Consider the following 27,907-nt stretch of genomic DNA (forward strand, 5'->3'; position numbering starts at 1 on the left):
ACACATCGTGACATGCACACATTTAGAGCTGCGCGCTGCCATGTGGATTAACAACTGGGTGTTGGTGGCCATGATTCAGCGGTAAAGCTTGGAGGGGGCTGGGGGCTACAGACCATCTTTTCACTAATAACAGTAATAATCTAAGGGTTGGCCTGCCAACATACCGAGGACGCCGGGAGATTAAACCCCATATGAAGCTTTAGGGTAACAGGGGGAAAAAAAACAACTATGCCCAGTCAGAGGCTGCATTTCATGAATATTTCTGTCACCAATTTATAGCAATGAAAACATGGATTGATATCTACTACTCTGTTCAAAATATGATGGCAAACCTTAGTTTGTGCACGGTTTAAAAAACAACAACAACTAATCAATCATAAAAAGGAAGCTCTTTCGGGGAGCTCGGGTGCTGACTAGGTGTTGAGAAGCTCAAGGTATTTGAGGGCAACTGTGACTGTTACATGTCACCAAAGGATGCAACTGTACCACTGGTGCAGGAGGCACAGCATGCTGTGGGATTTCCACCCGACAAAGTGACTGTAAGAGCAGGCCTGCTGGACTGCAAAGCCTCGACTTAAGAGGATGTGGTGATTCTTGTCATGTCAGCAGCGGCCGCACACCAACAAGCAATCAAGTAACATCCCAGGGAACCATTTTCTCCCCAGGTTTGCGTGGCCTTTCTATTACACCCAATGTGAATAATACACTATATCATAGCCCAAACCCAGCGCAGGTGATCTATGCACGATAAAGCAAGTCCAGAAGACGCTTCATTTGAGGACAACCTGACACATAACTGCACAGCTGGTGGCCCTGCCAAGTCCCATTATCCATTATAGAAATATGCATGTTCTCCATGTTCATTTGGGAAATAATAAAATAATGTTGGAAAATTCAATTTGCACAATAATTTCTGAACTGGATACAAGAGGAAATTTCAGTAAAAACAGAAATACCGTCATGTTGATTTTGTATTAAAACTGCTGGAGAAATCTATCTTTTACCTGTGGGTTTTGGTCTCCAGTCAAAGAGCAAAGATGAGGAACAATTTTACTAAGGCTCAGTGGATGAGCTCCAAACCTGAAAGAGACACAGAAAAAAGTCAAAGAGGTTAAAAAAAGTCAAAGTGGTATTTACTGCATCAATCTGGACGGCACTGAGCCATGTGGACTACAAACAATAAACACTGTGCAAATATGTGAAAACCCAGGAGCAGCTCATTACGGAGCTGTGTTGTTTTTCCCCCCACTCAGTTTACTCTTAATGGTTGACCGAGTTTGTACAGCAGCCATCTTTGGCTTTACTATCAGGTAGCAGCTCAGCATTTACCACAACAGCGTCACTTTCCATTAGCAAAAAGACGCTAAAATTAGCACGGAGAACCTAACAGCCTAGATTTGCTGTGTGTGTGTGTGTGTGTGTGTGTGTGTGTGTGTGTGTGTGTGTGTGTGTGTGTGTGTGTGTGTGTGTGTAAACTCGAGATGGAAAATATAGTCCAGGCCGAGCCACAGAGCTTCTAACTGCTGTCAAACAAGCTGCATCAAACAAGCATCTGTTTAGTCACATGTGCATCCGCACAATGTTTCTTTAATGCCCCTGTGAGCATTAAATGGAATAGAACAAGGATAGACGTGTGAGTGCAATCATACGTCTGCCTTATAAATATCTAAAGAAATGTGTCTGTCTGGAGAGTGTGGTATCAGGTGACAAAAGTGCTGGTTTCACGTGCCCCAACTCTACAGAGTCACTCAAACTGTTAAAGGGGATTAATCCTGGACACAGAGGACATGTGTTCCTTCAACAAACAACCAGGTCATGGGGAAAGTGGTGGTTACATTATTGTGTGTGAACTTCCACCAACATGGAGTGAATATGTTTAACAACAGTGTGGGCCGATTTCTAACACTGTACACTCACTACCCACAACATTACCAATAACAGGTTGGACGCACATGATTTTACCTGAAGACGGCTTGGAACCATTACTTGGGAATTATGGTCATACAGACATGATAGCATCATTCAATATGTGAAACTTGAGTTCCATCACATGCCGGAAGGGCCCAGTTGCATTGATGTCTGTTGGAAGCCGATTTAGATGATTGGTGCTTTGTGCCTAGGCTGTGTTATCCAACAGGAAGTAGTCTTGAGGAAATCCACACAACGTGGCCTTTAACCAATGCTTAGTTGATACTGATGGGTCAAAAATGTCCCAAGATGTTATTACCCAGCACCACTCTTGCACTGTAATACAAGGCCAGATAGACACAGCCTTTTCTGTTTTTATACCAAACCCCAACTTCTGTGTTTCTATATGATCTAAGCGTGCATGTCTTTGTTGTAACAGGTTTTTGCGTTATGTTGCCTTTCTGTCATCTCCAATCAATGTGAGCCGCCTTGTGACTGGAAACTTTTCCTTTTTTCTCCAACCACCCTCCAGTTGTGAATGAAAAGCAAAGAGCATGTGTGGGCTAAACCTTTGCGTTTCTCTCTGGAAGTGATGCAAGTTGAGAAGGAGAAGTAACTCACCTGCTGAGCGTGGCACTGAGACAAAGGCAGATTCCTTCTCGACTGCGGAAGTTCTTGTGTTTGAAACCAGGAATCAGCCTTTCCCAAACATACTGGATGAAGGACAGTGAATCACCGAAAAAAGAGAGAGAGAGAGAGAGAGAGAGAGAGAGAGAGAGAGAGAGAGAGAGAGAGAGAGAGAGAGAGAGAGAGAGAGAGAGAGAGAGAGAGAGAGAGAGAGAGAGAGAGAGAGAGAGAGAGAGAGAGAGAGAGAGAGAGAGAGAGAGAGAGAGAGAGAGAGAGAGAGAGAGAGAGAGAGAGAGAGAGAGAGAGAGAGAGAGAGAGAGAGAGAGAGAGAGAGAGAGAGAGAGAGAGAGAGAGAGAGAGAGAGAGAGAGAGAGAGAGAGAGAGAGAGAGAGACCGTCAGTAGGAACAAGCAGATGTAGACTCTGATTCCAGGCTATTACATGGGTGATAGAAAGTTACACAGGTGATGACAACGATATGCATGAGGGATGCGTACAAAGAAAACAAAACGGAACTGTGGCTCGGTGGTTCCTTTAATACCCAGTAGAGGGAGCTAAAACAAACAATAACATTCACAGTGGGGAGTTTAAATTGCTGTCATTGCTCTCAGTTCCTGAACTTGAAACAGAATTATAAACTATTTAAAGGTTAAGCTGATGGTCAATTTGACACATATAAATTTCTAAGATTTATACTGAAATTGTCCATGCATATCAAAACATGTTACATCTTCAAAATGGCACAAACTTAGAATAGGCACTCTATTATAATGCTGCTGCTTCGTACAATGTAAACTGTGGCTGGCAAAAATGATCGATAAATAATCCAGAATCATGTTTGCTTTGTGATCTGTCCAAAGCTAATCGGGTAACCGTCCCCTACTACATGTTCAGGCTGCTGGTACTTTTAGAGCTCAAAATTTCCTCAGGTGGTGCAATACTGCTGAAGGTTTGAGGAGGTGTAGTATCTGTCATGTTAAAAGAACCATGTGAGGAGGATCAGTCTGGTCATGGCGTTTGTGTGTATCTCACCATGGGCGAGGCCGTCTGCTCCATGCAGCGTAGGATGACAGCCTGGCTGTTCTCCCTGACCTGGTCCTTCCCATCACCCAGCCTGTCCACCAGAGCTGGGAGCACTACAGTCCAGGAACGAGGGAGAGAGAAACAAGAGGGTACAGGTTTACATGTGAAGATAGAAAGCGTAATGTGTGAGAAATAAAGAAGAAATTAGTCCACGTGTGACACAGTCTGCTATAAAAGCCAAAGGTAATCAAGGCTGCCCCCTTGTGGAGTTCTTTTAAAACACAGCAATAAACAAAGGTATGAAGTCAAATTCAGTAGAGCTTGAAATTGTACAACAGAGAAAGAAACTCAATGTGATGATATAAAAGCTAGAGAAACAACGGTCAATAACAGGGCTCTGGCAAAGGGAAATAAGAGGACAGGAAATGAGAAATGGACCGTGACTAAGATAATGTCAAGATCATCAAATGCTCTCACATCAGGATGGCATATCTAACGCTGTGACACAGGAAAGAATGAAGAACACGAGCCTTGCATCTCTCTGACATCAGCAACAGAGTTAAAAAAGAGGCCGCTAATGTTATTTATCATCAGCTAAACTCTCGGGTCAGGAGATAATAAACCTTCCACCGGGGCCAGCAATTCAATAATCCTTCAGAAAAGCATCATGAATACGAGACCTGAAGTGCAAAACAATTGTACCGAGTGTAATGAAGAATAAATGCATCAAGGCATCAATAGCTTTCTGTGTGACAAGCCTCTACAGTGCTTTTACATGTTTCATTACTCTCTTTAATGACAGACATGTTTATATCCCGACAACCCCCACGAACATTTATACTTCAGAAGTGCCGCTCAAAACAGAAAGTATTCATGTTAAATGAATGACTAGTTATGACAGTAATTTAAAGCCGGTAGTCCCTCAGTAGTTAACTGGGATGAAACTACTGCATTTTAACTGCACTGTTTACAGTAGATTACAAAAGGAAGGCTTTCGGATTTTTATTTCTATTTTTTTAAGTGCGACTCTTTTCAGTGTTTTTCAATATTCCTTAAATAAAAAAAAAAGTGAAGTGATACACTTGAGTACCACTTTAAAATACTTGTCTCGAGAGGTGACCCATAATGACAGCTACTTCTATATTTAAGCGGGTCGCAAAACTAATCAAAAATTGCTACCGTTTCTTTTTTCTTTTTTTTTAGACAGGATTTGTTCCAATACTCAGTGGAGCAGCTTTGGCAGCCTCATCCTCCAATGCAGATTCCAAAATGTAGCGCTGACAGAGGTTAAAATGGTTATTTTCTGAGTTACATGAATCTTTCAAACTCCCTTTGACAGTCACACAGTGAGATGGAACACAAATACACACAATGGCACAAGCAAGCATACCATACACGTACACACACACACACACACACACCCCCCTACCGACATTCCTCATCTGAAACATCAGCGCGAGAGTGAGAGAGTGATGTCATCTGTCCTTTCTGCGTGTGTGTGCCTAAATTATGAGACCACAACAGCTGGTTGTCTTGGCAACAAGGACAATACTACCAAACAGAAAAAAAGTGACAAGGGGGTCATTGTTGCACCAAACCACGTCATCTGGTGTAGTAAAAATGAACCCATAGATGCAGACACACTACAACAGAGACGCCAGCAAATCACTGACACTGTTACACTGCAGATATAATATGTATAAATAAATCTAACTGTGGCAGTATTTAATCTGTAAGCTTCACTTCTATTTCTGCAATACACAGACTGTACTGGGCAGGATGGCCATCAGAGGAGTCTCACCGTCGCACAAGCACACATTCAGAGCAATCACAGGCAGCAGCCCTGTGCAATAAGTCAGGCCTGGCGATCAATATAATCACTCATTCTCAATGATCTCATCTTCCTCCCCTCAGTGTGTGTGTGTGTGTGTGTGTGTGTGTGTGTGTGTGTGTGTGTGTGTGTGTGTGTGTGTGGTGGGTGGGAGCAGGGAGAAGAACGGTGTGAGTACAGGAAAGAAGGAATGGAAGTCAGATGGATGGAGGGAGATTCCCGGGTTGGTGGTGGCTAACGGAGATGTTTCCATCATCACACGCAGCTTCGCTACCCGTTGTGTGCACCCGTGTGTGTGTGTGTGTGTGTGTGCAGTGGCAGACTCTGCACGGCCGCGACAGGTCCAGTCATCCCTGAGCCGCAGTGGAGTGTTGAGCTTGTTTGTGACAGGAGCCAGTCTGGCTGACAAAGACAGCTGGTGACACCTTGAGTGGGCACACACACACTCACACAAGGGCTGGCTCTGACATAACACACACGGACACAGCCCTGAAACCTGACGCAGGGCTCAGTCTATGAGATCATGCATGTACGCTGTGATTTTGGGGTGTACTGGGGTGAGCTACAGTCGGGTCTAAATATAGGAACTGGAGGATGTACAGTATATTGGAAGGGGGGCGGCGCCAGCTTCCACAGTAAAGCTGCCAGTCTGTCTCAGAGGAACCACAAAGTGGAAGTGAGAGACAATATGGAAGAACATGTGACAAAGAGTCAGTACAACAAAACAAGGACTATGACACTTCATGAAACATAGGCTATTCAAACCGGGGACAATATGGTGGATTGTACTTTTCTTGGTGAATAACCTTGCCTACCGAGAGCCACTCACAGCCAAAGACGAGGTCTGAAACAAGTTTGGAACCTGAACAACTGAACAAGAACGTTATCATAATACCCCTTACATTGGATGAGAAACTACAAGATAAGTGTGGTTGGCTGTCATGGTGGTGAAAACTAGCTTGTGCATGTTTATTACATGAAGACGAAAACTGCCGCAAAATGTGTTTGTGTGCGTCACCAAAGTAGTTTTTGTGAGCAACAGATAATTCCAGTTCAGTGGCTTTGCTTGCGGACTCGGTTTGTGAACAAATACAAAGCTTTCATAAACGACTCTGCTGTAAACAGAGAAAAACACAAAGTGTCGGGAGATAAAATGTTTCACCTGTGCCCAGGAATCCTTTGAACCGCTCTCCCATGCGATCCACAAAAGCACCGCAGATGTCTATTCCCAACAGCGCCACCTGCAAAACACAGAGAGGTGAGAGGAAGTTTATATCAGGCCATGAAACTTTCTGAATGTGTGCAATAGAGTTCATACATTTCACATCGACAGCACAGTGTTCATATAGTAACCACACATACAGCAGAAGGCCAATGGACTGAGGATTAAAATCAGCTCTTCCTGCACAAGTGTGAGCATAATTTTAGATCTGATCTTGACAAACTGTGTGGTGAGCAAAAAAAAAACAAACAAACAAAAAAAAAGGCTAATTCAAGTTGTGTCCTGACGGCTGAGACAGTGAATGATGATTCTGGCATGTAGAAACAAGCTTTTCACGATTATAAGGATACAAGCCAGTAAGTCTGTGAGCAACGCTTTAATATGGATGAGTCTGGTAAAGAAATAAGATGCCATCACCCAATGATGAATGCTTCGCTTGTAAACCGTGTGGAATAACGTGAAAGAAAATAATGATGAAATGGGCTTAAGAGGCCATCTAGTTTCTGTGACTTTGTTTGTTTTTTTTGCACTACAAAAGAGAATTATTCAGGACTATGGACTGCTCTGTATATTATAAAGGACTGTTGTGGTTGTGGCACTCCAGTGGGCTCTGAAGAGACTTCTTCCCCCGACAATGAGCTCCCTCTGCCTTCTCCTTTCTGACCACGAAGCAAGTCAAACCCACCCAGGCACACAGACTCGTCTTTACACTGTACATGTGTCTGCTGGAAGAACTGCAGTGTTGGTTTCTGAAGGCAGCACTGATTTCTTCACTTTTCTTCTGCATGATTGTTTGCTCTCTTTTAAACTCCATATATATATATTTTTTAAATACTAAAGAATATTCCCCTTCCCAGGGAGCGACAAGTGAATCATGCAGATCCATAAGCGATAATGTGTTCCAAAGGTCTGCACGGACACACCTGACCTTGACATTTAAACGGGTCTTTGCAGAGCGCTTTCATCCTCCATCACATGAACTTCATGTCATATTTAATGGCGAATAACATGCTGTTTCAAAGGTTAGTGTATGTCAACAGCTGTGGCTCTCCTGATTATGTAACACCGTTGTGTCTGTGTTATGCTACCTACAAAACCGTTGTTAATGAAAGCAAACAGAGTGTCACGGGAGAGATTTGGTTTAAAAATCAAAGGACGTTGAGAGAGAGAACTACGTCTAGACAACACTTGCATATCCATATGCTTATTTCTAATGCGTCTGATGCCATGTAGCAACCCCATCTATGGACAGTTAAACTTGATATGCGTCACATAGTACCAGTTTCCAGCCGAGGTTCTGGTTTAGAAGTATTTACATCGAGTCAATTTCTGGTCAAAGTTTTCTTTCAAGCAGCAAGGAATATTTTGAGTGAGTGTGCTGCTGCCCCTAATTTTCCAAGATACATTACAGCCTATAAGTCATATCTTGAAAGAAAACTTTTGAAGTGACACAACTTCTAGAGGGGGAGGTAGACAGATTCTTGTGTCTAGCAGAGGAGTTTTTCCACTGTGTTTCTGATTAGGATCACATCCCACACTGCGCTGTGCTCCTGGAATGCTTGTTTTGGCAATGCTGTGGTAAAAGACAGACGAAAGACTCAAAAGAAAATCCATTTAAACTGTTCTCTCTCGACTCTGTCCAGGACTGACGAAAGAGTCAGACGACTGGGATTTTTTCCCCTATTTTGGTCAAAGGAAGCCCAGGTAAGAATAGTAACAAAAAGTGAGACATGGGGGGGGGGGGGGGGGGGGTGATGAAGAAAACTGGAAACAGTAATGAAGGCCAAGTAATACCAGAGAAAACTATAATCACCTGTGCATGAAACATGAGCTTACGGTCACTATGATACTGACCTAATTTAGGATGAAGAGAGGGAGAAGGGGGAAAAACAGCAAGACAAAGAAGAAACTATACAGGATGGAAACAGCCCCCAGGCCTGCCTAACCCCCCCCAACAAGCCTGGTACCCACAACCATATGGCATTTTCACTTGGGGAGACAGCAATAAGGGGGTGAGCGATAGAAGTCACACGTGTGCTGCTGGAAAAACCTCCTGCAGAGAAAATACCCGAATATGGCTGTGGAGTAAATGGAAAACAAGGGTGGCAAGCAGAGAGAAAAACAAGGGACTAAATGGTCACTCTGGGATCGCTCAAATACAGTAAGAAGGTTCTGATTGAGTAATCACACACATTTTACTCCCCATATCCAGACTGTGAGTTTCAAATTGCCATGGTGGATTAGCCGTGTTAAAAAAAAAAAGAAAAAAAAAACTGTAAATATTTAGCCCAGTATGAATGGTTCTTTGTGGAGGCTCAGGCTGGAGTGTAGGGTGGCTTAGCCCTTTAATTCGCACACCGTGTACAGGGTTTGCTGTGGAATCTAAAGAGGCTTAAAAAGAGTTTTGGATGGAAAACAGCAGCTCACTAAGAAAGATTGAACAGTAGATGAAGTGTGCAAAGATTAGATTACAACAATTAACCGATGAATAAATGTCAAAGATTGAGGTGAACGCTTCAAAATTTTATTGAAGTATTAGCTGCTCTTACCAGTGGCACTTCCTGAACTACGCTTCACTTACATAATGCTGAGGGGATGTTACCATTACTAATAATAAGATTACAAAACAACAGCACTTCTATCATTAAACCCCTAGGATGGGGGGAAACTGCATAAAGGACTGAGCTCCTCTTTGAATAACACCAAAAAATGTCCAAAGACACACACATAACCACAACTAAACAAATTAGCATGCATGAACACAACAGTCTGAAACCAGAATCAACCCTGAATCTCTCTGATAAGTGTCTGTCATCTCAATCTATACCGACAGCATGTAGTATTAATGCTCTCTACAGCCTCTGAAATGCTTTCAAAGATTAAAGATTTGATCAAAATGACTGGCAAATAATACCATCAAGGGGCTCATGTACTTTCTTCCCCGTTCGATTGATTCATATGAAGTGCCGAAGTGCGACACCTGATTCTCCCCCCCCCATGAAGGTCTTAAATCTCTGAATTGGATTAGAGGCACGACTTGTGTTTTTCACTCACTCCTAACCCATTCAACCTGTGCTCCTCTCCTCCTGTCGGCTCTGCATCGGCTCTGCATCATCTCTCCATCCTTCAGGCTCGCCATGCTGACTCAGCATCTTGCTCGCAGCCAGCTCTTAATGCGCGACCGGGGGCCGATCATCACTGCTGAAAGCCTGCTGTATAAAGGCCTCTGAAGGTTCACAACTCACTTGTGCATCAGTGCCAAACATTGATCTCAGCTCAAATTACAGTCTGTGTCATCTACATAGAGGAACCGACCTGAACAAAGGGAGATATGAGAAGCTTATAGCAGCATCATATAGCATAAGAATTTAAATTCACGGGCCATGTAATGTCATGGGACTTTTCTTTTCTTTTTTTTTACATTCTTCTGCTTTCTGTATGGATCAGTGAAGCTGGGACAACAAAAAAAGCACAAGGTAGAGAATCTGACATATGACATAAAGAGCAGAGATCTTTGCTGCAAAAGCCTAAAACAAGAAGGAAAAATAGGAAAAACAACCATAAGTTTCAGCAGGAGAGGCGGAGTGATGCAGAAACAGCATGGGTCATAACAATGAGTCTCCCAACCCCTCCCCCCATCACATCCCCAATTCTCCAGCAGTCTACAGTGCTGACAATGAGTCTCCTTGACACAGACACAGTCTCGGGCAACACAACAGTATAAACCCCAACAAACCACAGAAACGCCTCGCAGAACTCATTCCCCTTCTCTGGGGTGGAATTTAAAAATGTTTGCCTGTTGTGAGCTATGATTAAACTCCCTGGTAGTCACAAAGAACCATCCATCCTCCATCCTTTTTTTGGGTTTGTGAGAGAAATCCAAAGAATTATGACACGTTTTAAAGCTTTATGGGAACTAACATTCAGTAAAGACGACGCGTATTGTGTGTTGACCAATGGACATTGATTCCCTAAGAGGCTGAGGAGATGACACGAGGATGGCCAGCCAGTGTCCCTCACCTTGAAATTGCTGGAGTTGACCCATCCTGCCAGCTCGTCGATGGTCTTGTCCAGCCGGGATTTGTCCTGCTCCACGTCCGCAGATCTCTGCGGGTCGTTCAGGTAGTCCACCAGCTCCTGGCCCACCTGCAGCCTGCGGGTAACGTCTTTCTGCACGAGCTGCTGGTAGAAGTACTCCATGTTGTCATGTTCCTCCATCGGGCACTCGGTGCCGGGTGGCCGGGCGCTGGAGCCGGCCGGAGTCAGGGGGACTGTGGTGGGTGGGATGCGGTGCGGAGAGGCCGAGACGCGGAGGGAAATCCCGCCGAGGGGCTGAGAGACTGAGCGGTCTGGACTGCGGCTAACTGATGTTGGATCATCAACATGCAATCCCACGATGAATGAAGATCAATTTAGCACAGAAAACATACTTCTTGCCCCCAGCCAAAAGCTCGACTTTGCGGATGAAGCTCGCCGGTTTGATCAGTGCTTTGTTCGCTCAGACAAAACTTAAAACTTGGGGAAACTTCTGGAAATGTGTGACTGTTACGGTCCACGAGAGGTTCCTTGAATATATCCGCATGCAGGCAAGCTGGCAGTCTGATCCGGCTCTTCTGTTATGCTAACGAAAATAGCACGTAGCCGGTTAGCACAGCGACCCAAACAATGCTAGACAGCCTCACGTAGAGCTAGCCGAGCCCGCTAACGTTACTCGTCCGCAGGCCTGGCGTCTGGTTCTGCCCCGCTCCTCCGCTCCATAACCCCCCCGGGGTGAAAAGTCTGGCAGCTGTACGCTCCGTCTGGGGGGAACTCGCCCCAAACTTTCACAACAAGAGCTGGACCACCGGTCCCGCGCTAATTACACCCTCTTTAATCCGAGAACCTTCGCTGTTACCGCCGAAGCCGCTCACCGGGGAGAGAGAGTGCGCGCTGCCGGGACCACAGTTCACCAGGAGGCGCTACACAGTGACCAGGCCGCCGGGGCTTCAGGCACCGCACAGCTAGCCACACACATGCCTGATCAAAAATAGGAAAGTATTCACCGCACCATGAAATACAATCATCGCTGTATATCCAGATAGCGTTGTCCCTAAATTAATGCAGAGTGTTATCTTTCCTGATGATGTGATATTTTCTGTAAAATGTAAGAGTGAATTAAATTGTTATTGTGGGCGTGTCAGCCAGCCACGTGGTTCTTTGGTGACATCTAGCGGTGTAACAGTGTAACAGCCTGTGCTCAGTTTGCCGCAGTTTACTATAAAGTGAAATCAGCTCAGATCAATGACTCAAATTAATGTTGAGGTCTGCAGGATGTATTTGAAAGTTTTGGTATTTAATTTTTTGAACTCTAAATCACAGTAGGGTGGTGTAGGTCTCGTGGTGAGAATGCATTGTATTTGTGCTGTGTGCTGTGCTGAGCTTTTCTGTGTGGAGTCTGCGTGTCACCCCCGACTTCCCTGCACCCCGTGACCGTGAACAGGATAACGCAGAACAGGAAATGGATGAAATCATGCAAAGGACTGGCATGTATGATTGAATTCACACAATAATCTGTTAGATTTAGGGAAAGCACGGTGTATATTCTAGTTATCATTTGACTAATTGATCTGAAAGTGGGCGATCTTTGTTGTTTAAAGCATTATATTTATCCCACACAAAGAAAACATGAAATATCCTTGTATCTGGATTTTACCCACAACATTCTATTCTATTCTATTCTATTCTGAGTCATGCATGGTTTCCACCATAACTGCTATTTGATATTCAGTAAAAACATAAATATGAGGAAGACGAATCACACTTCATCTGGAACTCAGCAGAGGTTATGTTTACTGATTCACAGCCAGAATCGATTTACAGCCAGAATACTCCCGGTTCCAGTCCAGGTTTTTCTCTGGGTGCACCCTACATTCCAAAAACTGCTTTGAGGTAATTAATGACTCTAAATTGCCCCATGGATGTGAATTTAGGTTTGTGTGTCTCCATGTGACAGACTGGATAGCACAGGCGTAAACAAGACAGATGTATGAACCAAATAGAAAAAAGCTGAAAAAACTAAATGATGAGTACTTTAAACATGTTACTGCATTGTGAAAAATAATTCATACGCAGTCTATCATATGTCTTGGCAAAAAATTCAAAGTACACTTTACTGGGAAAAAAAAGAAGGGATTTTCTCATGAAAACAAATCTCACACTGCAGAGACAAACCACATTTACTATTAGTCACCTTTATTTATTGATTTGTTTATTTTTTTCATTTATCATTTTATTTTTTTTAAACATAAAACTATTAAAACAGCTGTCAAAGAGAGGGCATTAGTATCACAGCCAGTCAAGTCAGCTATGTATCAGAGTCTCTCTTCATATTACTATGCTTTTGTTTTGTTTCAGTCCTATCCATTGTCCTGCCAGTCTCCCCTGTTTTCAAGCACTTGCCAGTCTCTTCTATAGCACAACATCAAAAGCTGCTTCTTCTTTGTTGTATTTTCAGTGCATTAGGTGGTGTGTTTTTTTAACGTCTCCTGCATGCAGAGACCTACATGGCGGATACTGTTGAGTTCGTGCTGATCAGGAGTGTCTGTATAGTGCGTGATAAATAGTTAGTTCTGGACCTTCTCAGTCACTGCTTACCACTTCCCTGATGTCAGGTGTGTTTTTGTCAGATTCAATGAGCATTTGAGGGCTATTTAACAACATTAGATGTCACCGTACATGTTTCCAAAGCTAATTTGAAATCCCCGTGTGCTGCTTGAGACCTAAATGTTATTAGGAGTACACTGAGGATCATCAGTAAGTTGACAATTACACAAAACTATAGAAAAATTTACTTTCAAATACACACATTTATGTGATTGTCAAAGAGTTGAAGTGCCTTCGCTCAGTCATTTATGCTTTTTTTTTTTTAGCTTTTCACAAATTTCAATTTCACTTTTAAAGCAAAGTAACACCAACATTAGCCCTGATTGATATCCAAATACACACAGCAAATAATCCCAACAGTGGCCACTTGAAATGCCTTGTATCAGTCATACTAATCTCACAGAGTATGTGTAACAACTAACCCTGAACAGTGCGGGACTGGAAATCTACTGATGTAAACAAGTTAGTCTGTGGTGCTAACCTAATCCATGCTGTAAACAAATGCTTTGAGTGGCCATATTGGAGCAAGTGCGCAGGGCTACTGACAGGATTGGATCAGGGCCTACGAGCCAACGTCACCACGCAGTACACAGGAGAGGCCTCTCATCCCAGCAGCATACAGTGTCAACATAGTGCATTTAGACACCAAGGGTCTGAATCATAGGTCCTTTTTTTTTTTTGTCAAACAGCAACAGTATTTCTTTTACAGTTCGAAATGAAAGACAAGCATATCTCCCTCTGTGAACAGACAGGCATAGACAATTACAGTAAGCACTGAAAAAAAAAAAAAAATCTTTTGTTGGCCGTCCCAATTTTTTTTATAGTGAGTTATTGTAAGTGTAATTCTTTTTTTCTTTTTCTTTTGCAAAACATTCTTTGTACAAACAGAATCAAAATCTCAACAGAAGTTTTTTCTTCGATGCACAAATATGTCACATGTCCGAGTCTGTAAGCCCTGTTTCATTCTCAACTCGTCCACGCCACAGAGCTGAGCTGACCTCGCCAAAGCTTCAATGTTTATATCTTGAGGATCCCCCACAGCCCACGGCTCTCCTCTGCCTCGGTGCTTGGTGGTCAACGCAGAATGAATCACAGGATGGTCACATAGAGCTGTCACGTGATCGGTTGAGATGACGCTCCAGTCAGAGTGAGCGGCTGTCCTAGATGACAACGTCATCTTTTTTTCTTTTTTTTTTCTTTAGTTTGAACTTAATGTAATTCAGTTCCAATGTTCAGACTCCCCCGGCTGCAGGTGTCCAGGCGCAGTCCTTTACACCCACACACGGGGAAGTCGGGGGTTGTGGGGAGACGCATGGAGTGGAGAACCTGTTTTTGGTCTTTACAGCGTGAGAGAGAGAGAGAGAGAGAGAATGAGACAAGAGAAAGAGAAAAAAAGAGAGAAAGTCCATCCATCCATTCATTTTCTTCCCTCCACGTTGTCGCCCCGGGGCTGCTGAAGTGCTGATTGGTGAGCGTGAGCAAGAGGAGAGAGAAGGGGCGGGTTCGACTGATCAGGGATCAGTAGTGGCGATCAGTCTTTGTATTGATCAGTGATCAGGAGCAGTGAGTGGGTCCAGCCCCTCCTCTCCCCGACGCCTACCCCAGCCCCCCCGCCCCCCAACCCCTATGTCAGCCCATTTCAGAGCAGCAGGACCTGTAGACAGAGGTGGCCCCCCCTGGCCCTCCACTGTCAGAGGATGATGCAGCAGCGGCACAGACGCTGGCCACCTCCATGTACAGACGGAGGGGGTGTCACTGGGGCAAAGTAGGCATGGACCTTGATCTCTGGAAGGTGGGCCTGTGTGGGGAAAAACATGCATTAATAAAGTACTAGAAAGAAGGTTAAAACAAAACCCAACAAAAACAAAAACCATTCGAAGTCAGATGGATCCTTCAATGTAAAATTAGCAGAAGCTTTTAGACTGACCAGAAATTATTAAAAGTATATACATATAGACATACACAAAAAAGAAAACTTTTTCATGCTCATGTCTTTCCTTATTTCATGAGATGTGGAGGCTTTAAAAAGTAGCTATAATCTGCAAAAATGACCTATGTACGACATAGTCCAGAGTAAAGCTATTACAGACCACTACCATCAACACTTCATAATGTCAAACATGTTAAATTATGATAAATGTCACAACAAGACATTTTGTGAAGAAGCAGCCTAGCAAATATACAACTGTTAGTCAACCGTCTCAAAGTTGAAGATACAGTATGTAATATTCTCTCATTTCACATCAAAAGCGATCACTTATTGATGTTTGGCACTTTAAAAAGCTCCATAATTCAGAAACTAATGAAGACATATGTTCATAATTTGCACACTAGTTGGTGGATGCATTCACATATGTATAAAGAAATATCAAGCGATATGAATTGCGATCGTTAATACCGCTTTTTCCAACTTAAGGGGAAAAAAAGCCGGCGCTGATGAAGGTAGGACTGGACACATGGTTCATCAGAGGGCAAACACAGAGACAAACAGACGGGAGACTTAAGAGTAAGTAGTTCACCTTCAACACAAACCTCTCATTCAACATGAGAAAAACCAACACGTGTGCTTTCATCACGCCCACTGACCCTGATGCGTTTGATGCCGGCCCTGGTGACTTGCTGACAGTCGTAGAGCTCGATGCGCTCCAGCCGATGGCAGCTTTTCAGGTGCTCAAGGGTAACGTCAGTGATGAGGGGGCAGTTGTCCAGCTCCACCACGGTGAGGCGCTCTTGGCCACAGGTGCTGCTGCTCAGGGCTCTGATGCCGTCGTCCGTGATCAGCTCACAGTGGGACAGGGACTGTCCAAGGCACGGGAGACGGAGATGGAGACGCAGAGGCGGATGGATTAAAGCTCAAACGGGCATAAAGACAGGCTGAGACAAAAGCTGGCACACACTCAGACCTGCGGGTGTAAATGTTTACCAGTGCTTGCAGGCGAGGGCAGTGGATTGACAGCTGAACCAGGGTGTTATCTGTCACCTGAGGAGAGGACAGACTTGATTAACGGACTGTTCTCACATGTCCAAGGACGGCTGCGAGGCTCAAAGCACAAGTCTTCATCGGCATGTGTGTGCGTTCATGTTTTTGTTTTGTTCTGTTTTGAGACTCTCTGACACGTTTCCCTGTGTCACTTCTTTGAGTGTTTTCTGGCAAAAAAAAATTTAATAGTGTGAGAATTAGACAAGTCACACTATTTCACAAAATTGAAGTGTATAATTAGATCTCTACTCAGAGAAACAAATGAAAGCCAATAATTCCTCAAGATCACACACCACACCTACCATCTTGGGCTTGGATACGGAAATTCTCTTACCAAAATACATTCTTCTAAGTCCATTTTTTCAAGCTCATGACAATTCTGTGAAGACAAACACATTGTTTTATGAAGAAAGCTTTGTATCTGACCGAGAGCGAGCAAAATGAAATGGATGGTTTCTGTAATAAACAGCCTGCAGACGAGAAAACAGTCGTCAGCAAACAAAATGAAGACTCACTCTGGCCAGCACAGTGAACCCAGCGTCCGTAACATGGGAGCATCGTGCAGCTTCAAGAATCCTTCAAACATAAAACCAAAAAGTGTGAAGACCACTTTGGCTGTGTGCTACTGGAAGTACCGTTTTGACACTTTTAATGTGTTTACTTAAGTTTACAACAATAGTTTATCATCCGGCCTGCAAGACAGAGTTGGCTGCACTCAGATCTGCAGCCTGAGACTCACGATAGCTGAGGACACGAGGTACTGTATAGAATACTGTATCCTATAACCAATACAGTCAATGATCGGACCATTTTTAGATATTATAGTCACAATGCCTCAGTGTCTGTTTGTCTTTGAGGAGGATGGTGGGACAGATGTATGTGTGTGTGTGTGTATCTTACTTGAGTCGGGGACAGTTAAGTCCCAGTGCAGTGAGAGAGGCATCAGTGATGTTGCTGCAGCCAGACACACACAGGATCTGCAGCTTGTGGCATCCTCGGCACAGACTGACCAGACCTTCATCTGTTATTTGCTGGAGGCAAGGGACAGACAAAACAAATTACAAAAACACCGAAGCATACAGACGCGTCCCTCTCTGCATTATTATCTCTGCCTCCCCCATTGTGTCTCGATCAAATGTTTGTCTTACTGTGCAGGACTGCATATTGATGGTGGTGAGTTCTGGGCAGTTTTTCTGAAGGTGTTTCAAAGCTCCGTCATCCAACTGGTTAAAAATGGAAACAAAAAAACAAAAAAAAAACAGTTAGGATTCAAGACACACATCGAATTTTTCTTTTTTTATAATCTACAATTTCGGCTCCAAAATGGGCGAGACGATGTTTAAAGTGTAAATACAATTATTTTCAAAGCTGTTTGAGGAGCAGCACCAACATTTACAGCCTTCAGGTGTTTTGTCTAAACTATTAAGAAACATGTTGCAAAACATTTCAAGGAGCAATTTCACTTCCTATTTTGTCAAAAGGTGAAATTCTTACTGCGCAAAAAGCTGCTCTGGATAAAGATGATATATGAATAAGATGTTTAATCATGAATTGGATGCTGGTTAATGCTGGTTATTGTCTGATGAAACATAAAAAGCTCCCTGATCTGTTTTGTTTTTCAATGTGTATAATTAATTTATGATGTTGATGTACAGCTACTGCCATTTGTAAAAACCCCAACAGCTGATTCATATGCATCTCATCATATTTTTTCCTTGCATGCTTGAATAAGGGAACAACTATGCAAATTCTACAGAAAGTGTATTTTCTGTCGAGAAAAAGTAAACAGAAAACAACCAAGACAAAAAAAAAATATCAAGTGATTTGAAAATTACCAAAGGAGGGAAACGTCAAGTGGGTAAAAAAAAAAAGGAAAAAAAAAAGCACATTTCTCTTCTCTAAGGTCTGCTGTGATTGTTCAGCAGTAAAAGAAGAGCAGTCCGGGATTTGCTTCATATCTGTTGTTTAGTGGGCTGTTTTATCATTAGCATTTAATTTCTTTCTCAGCAGAACCAAAATAAAAACTAATTCCACATCATAAGACCCTTGTTTGCATAAAAAGAGAAGAACACATTCTTAAGAGTGCAAATTGCACATTTTAATGCATTAAGAGTTTGATGCAGTACTTAAAACAATTCTAACATTTGAGGGTGTATATGTGTAAAAACAAGAATCCTAACAATGCATCTTTGAGTTGAACATAACCATTGAGGAACAGGTCAAAAGGCTTCCTTATATAACTCACAAAAAAACAAAAAAACAAAGAATTCCCACTATGGGGACCAAAGAAGCAGGACTTTGTGATATCACTGTACCTGTGTGCAACCTCGGAGGAACAGCGCTCGTAAACCAGTGCAACCTCTGGCCAGGGCCTCGATACCGTCACGTGTGATCTGGTCACACCACGACAGGTTCAACATCTCCAGCATCCTGCAGCCGTCACTGAACATGGATAAACACAAAACACGGGAGGGCACGCCGGGTAAACGAGAAGGGTGTGTGCAGGTTAAGTCATAAAAGGGGTGTGCGCCTGAACTACCTGAGGGCCTTGAGGGAGTGGTTGCTGACGGACACGCAGGAAGTGAGATCCAGATGTTTGAGTTTGGAGCAAAACTTGCTGAGACTGAGGCAGGTGCTGTCTGTGATTTTAGTGCAGCCGTTCAAGTTCAACACCTCGATGTTTCTGCAGTTCTGAGCAAACGTCCTGGAAAAGACAACAGTAAAGAGGAGAATGAAAATCTCTCAAGAGCCTCTTTGTTCAAAAAATAAGTTGTCAGATGCCGGGAGTTGCTCAGGATCCAATTAACAAAGCCATCTACCGACCCAAGGGAGTCTTCTGTACAGCAGAAGCACATTTCTTTCTTATGTGTATTTCTCCTAGACTAAAGATGAACAATTTTTGCTTCTTTAAATTCTTTGCTTTTAGTAGATAGTGATCTGCAAGTAAAAGCATGTAGACAATGCAAAAAAAAAAAATAATAAATAAAAATCTTCTTTTGTTTGTTTTCTTTTTGTGTCCACAGTCAAGTGAGATTAAATGGAATAAAAACAAAGTTCTTTGCACAGAGTCTCTTGGGACGGAGGACAGAAGAAGCTGCTGGGAGTTTAAACACAGAGACTAAACAATTCAACGAGAGAATGACACTTGGTGAAAGTCAAAGCAGAGGCTCGCTCATCACATCGCAGCATGTCGGGGAGAAAATGTGACTCTCACTTCATGGAGGCATCTCCTACACTCAGGCAGCCCCTGAGGCTGAGCTGCCTCAGGAAGCCTCCGCAACGCTTCGAAATGTTCTCCACCACCCGGCCCTGAGAGACACGGGGGACAGAGAGAAAGAGAGAGAGAGAGAGTGACATGACTTGGGCCACAGGACACAGGATCAGCTACGACGTCACAGTCGGCACCAAAGCCTACTGACCCAGCACTAAGCCCTGGGCTGGATAATGCTACTCAACAAGCGCTCACAATCACACACGCGCCCATGCAGCAAACACGGGCACGCACACAAGTACTGTCCATTGGAGGCCGAGCGCCTCTCCTCCTCTCCTGTCACACCAACACGCAGCTCACCTCGATGTCTGTCTGGAAGTTGAACAGGTCGATCTTCTGCCAATTACTGCCATCGAGGGCCAGGACATTCCACGCCTGAGAGGTTGACCGGTTGTGGAAAGCGTGAAAAGGCGTGAATATTTTCATCAAGATAATACAAAACAAATCGCACAGCACTCCAGGTTTCTATACAGAGAAATACAAGGTGACCAGCTTTCCCGAGCTTTTCTCAAATTATTTGATCGACGTGTCAGAAAGTTAATTAAAACACCCCGAGTCGGGCAAATGATCTTTTGTCAACATTTTCTGATGTTCAAAACATAGTGTAATAAATCAAAGCAAATAAGGATCCAACAATCACTGTTTGAAATTAGGAACCGATTATCCAGAAATGACAAAACAAAGAAAGTCTTATGCCACATTGTCAAAGATTATCATAAGACTCTGATATCCTTTTAAGAACACACTAGAGCTGTTGTAATAAAACGTGCCGCTGCAGCTCTGCATTCACAGTCTGCATGCCAAAGATTTGTCATTTCTCAGATACCTCATTCATAAAAGGCTTTTCAGCTGCAATGCACAATGCTGAGGCAATGCTTCACTTACACTAAACCAGCAGAGGGCACCATATTGGAGATATTTCTAGAATTCCAGAAATAACACACTGGCTTGACCTTTGTTTATAGTATAATTTAGAGTTTCTTCAATATATACACAAAAGTGTCTGTTTGTTCACAGCGTGTGGTTTCGGAAGGTGCTTACCTTGGAGACCTGGGCACATCTACAGAGTGTAACCACATCGAGATAGGAAAATATTCTAGAAACAGAGAGAAAAAGGAGGGTGAGTTTAGTGATTATTCACAGTTCTGTTTCTGACTCTTCTTTCTCATGTTGTTTTGGCAAATGTTTTTTTTTTTTTTCTTTAATGTAAGAGCAGAACAATCCCTTGTGTTTGGGAGCAGGAGAGCCCCACAGCCAGTGTTTGAGCTGTGGGCCGTCCGGCCACAAAGGGCCGCATGCAGCCGGCTACTGGGTCAGCTCAATCCATTAATCTGCCAATGAGTAATCTCTGGCATTCAGACAGGCAAGGCCACAGACATGCCGGGACAGACGGACAGACATATATGCAAATATTGGCGGATACGCACGCTCGCATACAGAGATGAAGCCAAATATGCACAACCCCTCTCTAAACTCAGCCATTAAACAGCCTGTGGCTGTTCACAGAAGGGACTTTAGGGGAATCTATAGAAATGTGTGGTATTCAGAGAGCTGTCCTGATGCCAAAGCTTTGAGTGCAGCTGGGGTCTGAATGTCCTTTTAACCCTCTGAAACAGGGGCAGGCCATTGTTTCTTTCATATAGACAGACAAAGCCTGTGTGTTTTGATGTGTAGGGCCAGGGCATGTTGGGACATGCCTGTATAATCTATACCAGAGTCTTGTGTTGGGGTGGACGCAGCAACAATTGACAGAGCAACTCGCTGAGACAGCTACACAAATATAGTTTTGCTCACTGAAGTCATTGCAGGCCACCGGAGAAGCTGACCAATGGAGCTCATCGACCTCCCTTCTAATAACTGGTTAATGGCTTCGACGCTAATCATTGATCGACTGTCTGTTTCAATCAAATACAATCTGACTTCCCATTATGTTAGCGAGAGAGGTCTTTTACGAACCACGTAAGAATTCCGTTGATCATAATAACAGGGACACAATCAGTCAATCTGGCCCGGCAAGTACAGTTAAGGACTGTTAACCCGAAGAGAGATTGCTGAGCACAGATAATTCACACGATGGACATTTTCAGAGACAGAGAAACAACAGAAAGGAAGAGCTGACCAACAAAGCCAGACAGAGATGTACAACATCAGGAGCGACCTGTGTTTCTTGTTTTCCTACACTCTGGGAAGCAGTCATGCCGCCACTGAACACAGACAGGAAGAAAAATAAGCTAATAGCTCGGATTGCTGTGGTTGACCAGGCCCGGCGAGGACCACTTCGTTGGACAAGGTACACAGCAAGAACCTAATGAAGCACAGTTCCTTTTGTTGGCAAAATGTACAACCCTCCCTTCATGCATGGCTAGATAAGAGGTTGTCGAGCCTCCGCCACAAGTCTGGGACTGGTAGCCATAGTAACAACATAGACATGAATTTTGGGTGGTGGGTAAGATGCTGAGTCAGCGGTTCTCGGGTGAGAGGACTCGGCTTCACTCTGAGGCCTGTCTGTCAAATGAAGTTCTTCTAATGTGGCAGCACAGTTTTCACAGTTTATATCCATGCAGCGCTGGCCCAGATAACAGCTGTTTACAAGCAGCACGAAAACAAGTCAGGCACTGTCAGTGATGAATTACACATAAACAGGAACGCTAATGACGACGATTACTTATCAGAGTGCCAATTAATAACTGAACAAAGAGTAAGGAAGCTTGTGTTTGGTAGATTATTGATTCGTTGTGAGAAGGCTTCTTGTAGGCAATAGATCCTACAGCATCGTTCAACCTGATTGTTTCCACATTAAAGTGCCACATTTGCGGGATGGTTCATAAATTAATCATTCAATTAAATTCACTTATCAAGGCAGAAAGATCGAGACTAGAATCTGCAACCAGTTGGAGTGGCATATCTCCACAGATTGGGGAACCCTATCCTGCAGGATGCTCCCACAGAGCGGGGCTCAGCGACGACTACCTCTAGAAATTGGGAGCTAAAACCTGCCAGCAGTCAAAACCTTGGATCGGCGTACTGTTTGCACCAAAGTGACCAACACGACCAGCGCAGCTTTCTGGGGGGTAGTTTAGTATTTCAGAGTGAAACGACATTACATGTTTATATATAAAAAAGCTTAAGTCATTCTCCTTTAAATGGTTTAAAAATCTGAATTACTGCCATCACAATAAGTTTTCCTCACAGCCGATGTGTAGTTATCTCCACATGACACATGTGACTCACTAGTGTGCTGTTGCCAGTGAGTGTGTGTGCAAGCGAGCTCAGGTTTTCCCAGCCGACCAGTGAGAGTTTTTCTTTTTTCTAATGGGTATACTGGTAGTCTCTATGGAGTGCAGATGGAGCAGCAGAAGAGCACAGCACTGCGGAATTCCCCACCAGCTAAGACAAGCTATTTATAGCACGGGCGCACACACACACACACACACACACACACACACACACACACACACACACACACACACACACACACACACACACACACACACACACACACACACACACACACACACACACACACACACACACACACACACACACACACACTGTTTGCCCAGAAGTGTTTCACACATGCACACACAAAACATGAACCTCTCAAGTGCAGAAATAAACACATCAGCTGATCTGCATGCAGGTGCATCCTTTTCGACTTGTGATCAAACACACCCAAAGACAAAAATCCACACAGACGCGGGGTGAAGGGTTTGTTAGATTTATGGATCGAGTGCAGATGCTGTGGGACAAAATATTGGTCTGTAGGTCACACAGTTAACAGGAGCTAACACACGTCACAGATACACAACGAGTGACAAATCAAACACACACAGTTTGAGGCTGCTTCAGATAATGAGTAAGTCTGACTAAAGCCCTTGTCCCGGGGTGTGTTGTGTTGTGTTGTGTTGTGTTGTGTTGTGTTGTCTTCAATGAGTGTGAATGGGTGAAGGAAATTGTGTATTCTCAGTCTTACCTAAGAAGAAGCTCTTTGGGGAGCTTCTTGTTAATGGGGGCTTCATCGCTGTTTGAGAACACCTGCCGAGACACAAGACAAACAACAACAATCAAGGTGTTTGCCGTTTTGAATGTACGAGTGGCCATGACAAGGCAAGGCATCTCATGCATCATCTCATGGATACAACTCATAAACGCAGACGACCGCATCGTGTTTACAGTGGCTTCCCAGATATAAGTGGTCGCTTCCTTAAGCCATTGTAATAAAAACACCAGGGCTACATTTGGCTTTCCACTTCCCCTCCTTACAAGATTATAATTCTGTTAGCCTGGTCAGCTTGTTGGCATGCTTATCTCAATTAGTCTACTCGCTGGATGTCTGGCCATCTGCTGAGTGGGACACACACACACACACACACACACACACACACACCCAGGTGATTCAAGTCAGACCTCTCGGCGCGCGGAGCAGAACAGAAGCAGAACATTCTAGAATCAGGTGGGCCTGTAGTCAGCCATGAATTTAAATTATGGCAAACACCCACATTCACTGTGCGTCTGCAGACACGCATCCTGCCAGCGATACACTTGTATCCTCAAAGACTCAGAAAACCCTGCCTAATGAGGGGAGACTCCCTGCTGCTTCACGCGCAAACACTGAAATGTAAAAGCACAAAAGGCACAGGAATAAGCAAAAGTCTGTTTCTAGCTGTGGCGAGCTGCACGACAGACGCCTCCTCCTTGAAACAGAAAGCAGCAAAGTGCAGGGAAGACGGGGAGGAAGAATTGAGTGAGAAAGAGAGGACAAACAAATAAACTGAAATATGGCCAACAGAACTGGGAGAACCTGTATAAAAGTCATAGCGTCAATGTGATACTGCAGAAAGGAAGGGCAGGAGGAGTGAGGAAATGAAATCCATTTCAGAGGAAGTGAGCTCAAAAAGAAAAAGCCAGTCCAGCTGAAGTTCGGTAAAATATTAACATTGTCGGTTTGAATTTTAACATCTCTGCTTGACGAATTCTGGAAATATTGAATAACCATCACCAAGACAGAATTAAACTCTTTACTGCTCCCTATACACACCTGCTGTGGATAATGCTTTCACACATGCACAGACAGTCGAGTTAAGTGTTATTGTGTCGTAAACGATAGACGAGGACTCAGCGTATTGACTCTCTTGTAAAGCCAGAGGTGGCTTAGGAATTAAAACTAAATTAAGACTTAACTCCAAACCACCTCTGTAACACATCGGCCACCTCTGACCTCTCTTTCCACAGAAACATGGCTTCACGTCACACAGAAGCCAAGAAGCTCACAGAGCTTCATACAAGTGGATAAATTAAAAATGAGAAATAAAAAACGAACAACAATATTCCATTTAATCAAATGCAGCTTGTCCCAACTTAATGAGATGACTGAAATGCCAATTCAGGAGATTGAGATTATGTCTTGAAATACACCAAAAAAAAGGAGTGCATTTATTTTAGTTTGAATCATTCTGGCATCACGAAGTTTTCATCTCAAGCATATTGGCGCCCTCATTCCTAGAGCAAGAAAAGCAGCATTCCCAAGCAGGGAGCTCTGCTCTGCAGTCATATTCCTGTTCCTCGACAGTGTACAACAGGGTCAATGCACAAACTTGTTGATGGAACCTGCATAGCTCAGATCTAGAGTTTCACTGCGACATTAAAGCAAACGTGAAGCCATTAGACCCGGGTCATGTACTGCATCCAATTTCAGGCGTGCAATACATCAGCGAGAAGGGCCTGGTGCCAGCCAGGGGTTGTGTGTCATCGGGGGGCTACAAGTCAGTCCTTCAGATACGCCACAACCCACACAGGCTGGTTTCCCACCGTACACATCTAAGAAGCTTACAGCTCTGTTGAGAAATCTACTGATATGGCAACACACACGCACACACACACGCACACACACACACACACACACCGCTAACACCTTCCACTCTCATTCACTCACACATAGACACATACTACCAACAACGCATGCCAACACCGGACTGAGGAAGTCAAGTACTATCAAGTCAAATCAAAAAGAATCTCAACAATGTGCTCCGTTCCAGATGAACCACAGCTGGCGGACCAGTTGAACCAGGTGATTTAACTCCAAAACGTGAAGGGAAAGCTGACAAAACGTAATGGTTATTACTTGGTAGACATTAGGACGCACATTAAAGGCTTGTTAACATTTAAAGGAAAGATTTCATCGATCTTCTGCAGCGCTTAGTCCCAACTTTTGGTTTCACAAAGCTGGAGCCTTAAACACCTTACAGTGGGAAAAAAGCAGGGTAACCCGGGGACAGTTCACCAGAGCTCACCCGAAGAGACAGAAAACCACACACACACACACACACACACACACACACACACACACACACACACACACACACACACACACACACACACACACACACACACACACACACTCACACACACACTTTCACACCTATGGTCAATTTCGAGAAATCCTCCATCCATACATCCACTTTACCACTCCATCCAACCTGCTGTTGTGGGGGACTGAGCAGTCCATCACAGAAGAAACACAGACAAACAGACAGTCCCACAGACTCACATTCACACCTCACAGCAACATTCGAATCACCCCATTCACCTAAAACGCAACGTCTTTGGACTGTGGGAGGAAAACTGAATGTCTGGGGGAGAGGAAAGCTCATTTAAAGATAACAAGGTACATTTTCCTTGTGATGTTGTAATTTAGGAAAAAATTTTAATAACTTCCTCGGAGATAATATTGTCTAAAATTAAAAAGTGTCTGTAACATTACGGGCGCCATTGACTTAGAGGGAAACAATATTAGGAACACCTCGACATATGACAAAGTGTTACACCACCACTCGCTAAAACCTCAATAATTTGCATAATGAAATATTATTGCGATCGTGTAGTTCTGTGGTAGTATATTTTTTTCGAAATTCCTTACATTATTGTTAAGCGCCGATAACAATAAATACAGACAAGTAGGACTATGATCAGGGCAGATGTTATCCATCCGTCCATCTTCTATGGCTGTTTATTTAATTCGGTGTCACAGGGCACTGGATCTGATCGGGGTTGACTATCTCCTGAATACTGTGTGTACATCCTGGACAGATTGCGAGTGCATCTCAGGGCAAACGGAGACAGACAGTCACACACACTCATTGCCTTCACATGCATGTTTTTGGGGGGTTTGGTTAGGAAAACCCACACACGGGGATGACAAGCAAAACCTGGACCAAAAAAGAAACAGACTAACAAACAGAAGAGAATGTTTAACACTTTTGTCTGGAGATGTTGTGGGAGGACACAAAGCTTTGAGACTACCAAGGGAGTAACCATACATACAGTAGAAATGCCAGCCGGTGGCACCTGTCATTCACAGGTATTAAAAACGTGTCACAGTGTTCAACTGTAATCTGATGACTAATTATTATGCCATGTATCTACATTTTGCTGGTATTCTCTATTTGTCACTCCGTCTCCTGAAAGCCCGTAACCTCAGCTGACAGCCTGGGCCCTGATATATTGACTGTCCACGGCCACAGCCCTCCTGGTCCCGCAGTCCTCAGCTCCATGTTGTCGCTGGCTGTCTTCTGGTGCGGCAGGACAACAACAGGATTTCGGATTACCCTTGACCAACAACACGCCTCGGCTCCTGTGACTGCGTGTAATACCCGGAGCAGCAGACCACACACACACACACACACACTCACATACATATATATATAAAAACACACACACTTTGCTTATACAAGACCCACGACTCCCACGTCTAGTAGAAACAAGCAGTTTAACCGTTGGTGGTCCACTCCCTCTGTCATACCTCGAACCGGCCCTTGGTGATACCGTTCATGTCTGCGGCGGCTCGTCCGCTGCTACTCGCCGTCGAAGCGCCGTTAATGTTTTTGTCGCCGTTTTATTTTGGGTCGAGTGTTTATTTTTCTTTTCAATTTTTTTTTTTTTTTTTTTTTTTTTTTTTAAGGGGAGCCACGGGGCTGGAGCTGGGTCTTCAGACCCTCCTCCCCTCTCCTCTCCTCTCCTCTCCTCCACCCCCGGCCGCCAGCGAGGCTCCTGTCCCCGGGTCAGCGGCGGTGCGGGCGTCGGTCCGGGCCGGCCTGCGGTAACGTCAACGCTGTGTCGGAGAGCGGCGGCTCCCCAGCCCGTCTCATCACACTGGGCTACCAAAATAACAATAATAACATGGACGGTCTGTCAAGTGACTTCACTTCCGCCTCTCCCTTCATCGCTCCAGCTCCAGTCAGCTGGCTCGACCCCCCGAAATCCACGCAGAAGTTTAGGAAAAACACGCGGGGGACGCGGGACGAGCGTCTCCGGTCATTTCTTCACGGCGTGGACCCCCACGCAGATCTCACGCGATCCGCGCGCCGCCGACACCGCTCCGTGTTCTGTTTACTTGCGGGGAAAGGGG

The 27,907-nt window shown here is 44.1% G+C and overlaps 2 protein-coding genes across 7 annotated transcripts in view; both read right to left on the reverse strand.

Moving 5' to 3' along the window:
- The window catches only part of clasp2 (cytoplasmic linker associated protein 2), a 51,721-nt gene extending 40,154 nt beyond the window's left edge, over positions 1 to 11,567 (reverse strand). For all 6 annotated transcript variants that reach the window (XM_080484989.1, XM_080484987.1, XM_080484990.1 and 3 more), the window contains exons 1-5: positions 10,631 to 11,567; positions 6,551 to 6,629; positions 3,567 to 3,670; positions 2,530 to 2,621; positions 1,005 to 1,080 (exon numbers count right to left, since the gene is read on the reverse strand). In XM_080484989.1, the coding sequence (XP_080341115.1) occupies positions 1,005 to 1,080; positions 2,530 to 2,621; positions 3,567 to 3,670; positions 6,551 to 6,629; positions 10,631 to 10,828 (549 nt within the window). In that variant the 5' untranslated portion in view covers positions 10,829 to 11,567. The remainder of the gene's footprint in view (positions 1 to 1,004; positions 1,081 to 2,529; positions 2,622 to 3,566; positions 3,671 to 6,550; positions 6,630 to 10,630) is intronic.
- A 2,338-nt stretch (positions 11,568 to 13,905) lies between these two features.
- On the reverse strand, positions 13,906 to 27,906 carry fbxl2 (F-box and leucine-rich repeat protein 2). The gene is made up of 14 exons (XM_080484999.1): positions 27,302 to 27,906; positions 23,477 to 23,538; positions 20,545 to 20,599; positions 19,804 to 19,878; positions 19,447 to 19,541; positions 18,772 to 18,936; positions 18,548 to 18,674; positions 17,381 to 17,455; positions 17,133 to 17,263; positions 16,748 to 16,808; positions 16,567 to 16,611; positions 16,176 to 16,232; positions 15,839 to 16,051; positions 13,906 to 15,050 (listed from the first exon to the last, which is right to left on the reverse strand). Exons 1-14 carry the CDS (start codon positions 27,329 to 27,331, stop codon positions 14,943 to 14,945), a joined length of 1,299 nt encoding a protein of 432 aa, XP_080341125.1. The 5' UTR covers positions 27,332 to 27,906; the 3' UTR covers positions 13,906 to 14,942.
- Between the last annotated feature and the right edge of the window lies 1 nt (position 27,907).

The sequence above is a fragment of the Lipophrys pholis genome (assembly GCF_963383615.2).
Source record: "Lipophrys pholis genome assembly, chromosome: 17".
In the NCBI taxonomy this organism is placed as follows: domain Eukaryota; kingdom Metazoa; phylum Chordata; class Actinopteri; order Blenniiformes; family Blenniidae; genus Lipophrys; species Lipophrys pholis.

What these genes read in the sequence shown, in the direction of transcription:
- fbxl2 (XM_080484999.1), bottom strand. Translation starts at nt 27,331, where the DNA reads ATGAACGGTATCACCAAGGGCCGGTTCGAG. An exon ending in TCAATATGCAGTCCTGCACA is followed by an intron (nt 17,264 to 17,380) that starts GTAAGACAAACA and finishes CCTTGCCTCCAG; the next exon opens with CAAATAACAGATGAAGGTCT. An exon ending in GGTTCACTGTGCTGGCCAGA is followed by an intron (nt 16,612 to 16,747) that starts GTGAGTCTTCAT and finishes TTGTCTTCACAG; the next exon opens with AATTGTCATGAGCTTGAAAA.